The 3,621-nt window shown below is 37.7% G+C and overlaps 1 protein-coding gene across 1 annotated transcript in view; it reads left to right on the top strand.

The window, feature by feature from the left end:
• TRIM23 (tripartite motif containing 23) overlaps positions 1-3,621 on the top strand; it is a 92,275-nt gene that overhangs the window by 74,209 nt on the left and 14,445 nt on the right. The window contains exon 7 of the mRNA XM_007952859.2: positions 2,666-2,800. Within this exon, the coding sequence (XP_007951050.1) occupies positions 2,666-2,800 (135 nt within the window). The remainder of the gene's footprint in view (positions 1-2,665; positions 2,801-3,621) is intronic.

The following is a 3,621-nucleotide window of genomic DNA, read 5'->3' as shown; positions in this document are numbered from 1 at the left end:
ATATTCTCTTCTTTCATCATATCAGGGAAGTTCTCCTCCAGCAAGTCTTGGACAATATTCTCAGTGGTTTTATTTTTCTCTTCCTGTTCTGGAATCCCAATGACATGTAGATTATTCCTTGTGATGGTATCCCACATGAACTTTAGGCTTACTTCATTTTATTTTGATTTTTTTTCTGATTGACCCCTTTCCAAAGAGGTACTCAGGTATTATTTGTCTTCAGTCTCATTAATTCTGTTTTCCATTGAATCAATTCTACTCCTTTGCCCTTCCAGTGTGTTACCCATTTCTGACAGTTTCGTATTAATCTTCTGGATTTCTGTCTGTAGATTTAGAATTATTTTTTATTTTTCATTTATTTTCTCATTTTGTTCTTGTGTTTTCTTGCAAAATTCTTCTAAGGTTTTTTCTGTGTTTTCTTTTGTCTGTCTCTCATTCCTTCGAAGATACCTAAATATAATTCTTTTGAATTCCTTATCAGAGAATTCCAATGCTTCTTCTTCCTCAGGGATGTGTTCTGGGTCTGTATCCTGTTCCCATGTTTCTACCACTTTATCTTGCTTCTTTGTGTGGACTGTGATGGTCTGTTTTCTCTGAAACATTGTGGTATTGTATTTAGGTCTCTTGTTAATTGGATGTGAAGAGCAGCCTTGGGTGATTCAGGCTCTTCTTGGTGGTTTTTTATCGTTGGGCTGTTGGTGGAGAAGGAGGTGGTGGCTCTCGCTCAGTAAGTGAAGTTTCAGGAGGTGTGGGTGTAGTTGCATCTTATGGGGACTGTTGTTGTTTCCCACTCACTTAGACACAAATTACAATTGAATAACCATCAAAAAAGTAAAAGCACATGGACAAAAAATACACTTCGTAATCACACAGGAGCAATAAGTGAAAAAACATAAAAGGGAAAAAGAAGAAGAAAAAAACGAGAAAACCTGCATTAACCGGGGATAGGGTACTAAGAGAAGAAAGGTAGAGAAGGAGAATAATGAAGAAAAAAATGGGAAAAATGCAAAAAGAAAAACAATGAACGGGGTTAACCACGAGAAAAAAGGGGGGAAAAAAGTTTAAATTTAAAAATCACAAAATTTTTTAACAGGACCAGGGATGGAAAAAAGGTGTTATCTAGGACCTGGGAGGGAATAATAAAGAATAATAGTAAATAAGACAAAAGTATTAATAATAATAGTAGTGTTAAAGCAGACAAATACAAGCAAACTAAACATCAGAAAAATGAGAAAGCTAAAAAATAAAAAAATTGGTGGAGGACAGGGCAGGGCACCCAGGCTCCATCTGAGCAAAGAGACTGGGATGGAGTTCCTACGGGGCCCAGAAGGTGCGTGGTAGTGGTGGATCGCCACACCTGCATTCAACAAGGGGGTTTGGGGTGTAAGAGTAACGAGGAATGCCACACCTTTTCAGTGGTGCAGATCCGGAGCTAGTGGCAAGTAGAACCTGTTCTTAAGCCCCTGGAATCTGGTAGATCGCTGTCTGTTTAAATATCCAAAATGGTCAAGCCGCTTGTAAACATTGCAAATGGCAGCATTCTCCAGACAGGCAAAAGTCCACAGCTCAGCCCGTCTTCCTCTTTACTGCTGCTTACCCTTTTATTCCCCAGCCACCAGAGCAGTCTTCTATGCCGTCTCTGGCTAGCAGGGCTGACTTTTAGCTTAATTCTTAGGTCCTACCACCACTCAGGAATCTCCGAGCTCTCTGTGCCGTCAGGATAACTCAGGATCACTGCCAGTCCGCAGCTCTGTATGTCTCCTTTTCTGGTATTTTCATACATGTTCTGCTAGTTGGGTTTTAGTCCACTTCTATATCCTTCCCTTCAAGGCTTACGTGTCCAGGATTATCTTCTGTGATTGTGTTAATTGGTTCCCCTTTTCTTTGTTGAAGAGGGTTTGTGCAGTCTTTCTGTCTATTTTGCCATCTTGGAATCCATTCCTTGGCTTTTTTTTGAATCACCAAAAGGTTGGTGCTTCAAACTCATCAGCCACTGTGCAGGAAAAAGATGTGGCAATCTTTCTGTAAAAGATTTACAGTTGTCCTATAGGGTCACTATAAGTTCAAATTAACTCGATGGCAGTTGGTTTGGTTTTTGGGTAAAAAGAAGTAAAACTTATATACAGAAATGTTTGCATTGTCTTAAGCTTACAGAGTGTTTGGCTGACTGAGTGTTCAGACTAGATATTGCTGTGTAACCAGCACCCAGATCAAGTAAGAAAACATTATCAGCACCCCAGAAAGTCCTCTTCATATTATCATCTAGCCATTCGCTTCCCTCCCCCAAAAAAGATGATATGCTATCCTGACTTCTAATGTGCATCTTATTTTTACCTGTTTTAGTAACTAATATAAATAGGATCATATAATGAACTCTTCATGTCTGGCTTCTTTTACTCTCTGAAATTCATATCATCCCATGCAGTTGTGTTTCATTCTCATTGTGGTACAGTATTCCGTCTTGTAAATACATCACAATTTATCTGTTCTTCTGTTGACAGGCCCTTAAATTATTTATTAAAATTCAGTTATCGCTATCTCAGTCAAATTTATATTAAAGTTAATTTTGAATGTTGTAATATTAAATAGGCTTTTATTGTGTTTAAGTGATGCAGTTCTCTCTTTTCCTTTAAAAAAAGTTTATGAGAAATATTATCTTCACTAGGATGACTGTAGAGTTGTTTTGGCAAAACAAGAAATTACAAGGTTACTAGAAACATTGCAGAAACAGCAGCAGCAGTTTACAGATGTTGCAGATCACATTCAGTTGGATGCCAGTATCCCTGTCACATTTACAAAGGTAATGTACTGTACTTCATTTTTATGTATATTTTCTGGAAGTTCATAATTGATTAATGATTTATAATTTTATGACTTAGTCTGGATAATAGAGTATTAGAGATTTATTGTTAAATGTTTTAGGTGTGATAATAGTATTTTGATTAAATACTTTTTTTTTTTTAAGTCAGTCCAAACAGATCCATACATGACATTTGCCTATTACAGTATATTTAAGTTTCTTTTAAAATGGATTCCCCTAATTTTTTTAAAGAAAAGTTGTCTGTGTTTTATTTTGCTTTTATTTTTAGGTACTGTTTTTTGTTTGTGTGTGTGTGTACATATATATGTCGTTGTTGTCCAGCTTTCATGTGCATATGAGACAATTCAAAATACCATGGCTTGGGTTAGGCACATCTTCGTTTTCAAAGAGACATCTTTGCTCTTTAGCACTTTGTGGTATTGTTGTTAGGTGCCATTGAGTCAGCTCTGACTTGTAGCAACCCTCAGTACAACAAAACAAAACACGGCCTCACAATCCTTGCTTATACCTAAGCCTATCTTTGAAGCCACTGTGTCAGTCCATCTCTTGCACCCTCCACTTTACTAAGCATGATATCTTTCTCCAAAGGAATGGCCCTTTCTGTCAACATGACTGCACTGTAGTAAATTACTTTGTGTGGCTTTTCTACCCATAAGTCTTTGTAAACTCCAAGGTGGGATTTGCTATGAGAAACTGAGGAGCTCCTGATTGCTGAAGGTGTCCATCTGGAGTATTTCTGTTGGGAGTGGCACAAAACAATGTTCTGGGAGGTGCCCACTCTCTCTCAGGTGCTTAGAGTT

This window comes from Orycteropus afer, unplaced genomic scaffold (assembly GCF_000298275.1).
Source record: "Orycteropus afer afer isolate SDZICR_OR568_19922 unplaced genomic scaffold, OryAfe1.0 scaffold00362, whole genome shotgun sequence".
NCBI lineage: Eukaryota > Metazoa > Chordata > Mammalia > Tubulidentata > Orycteropodidae > Orycteropus > Orycteropus afer.
This window is presented reverse-complemented; position numbering and strand designations above follow the sequence as displayed.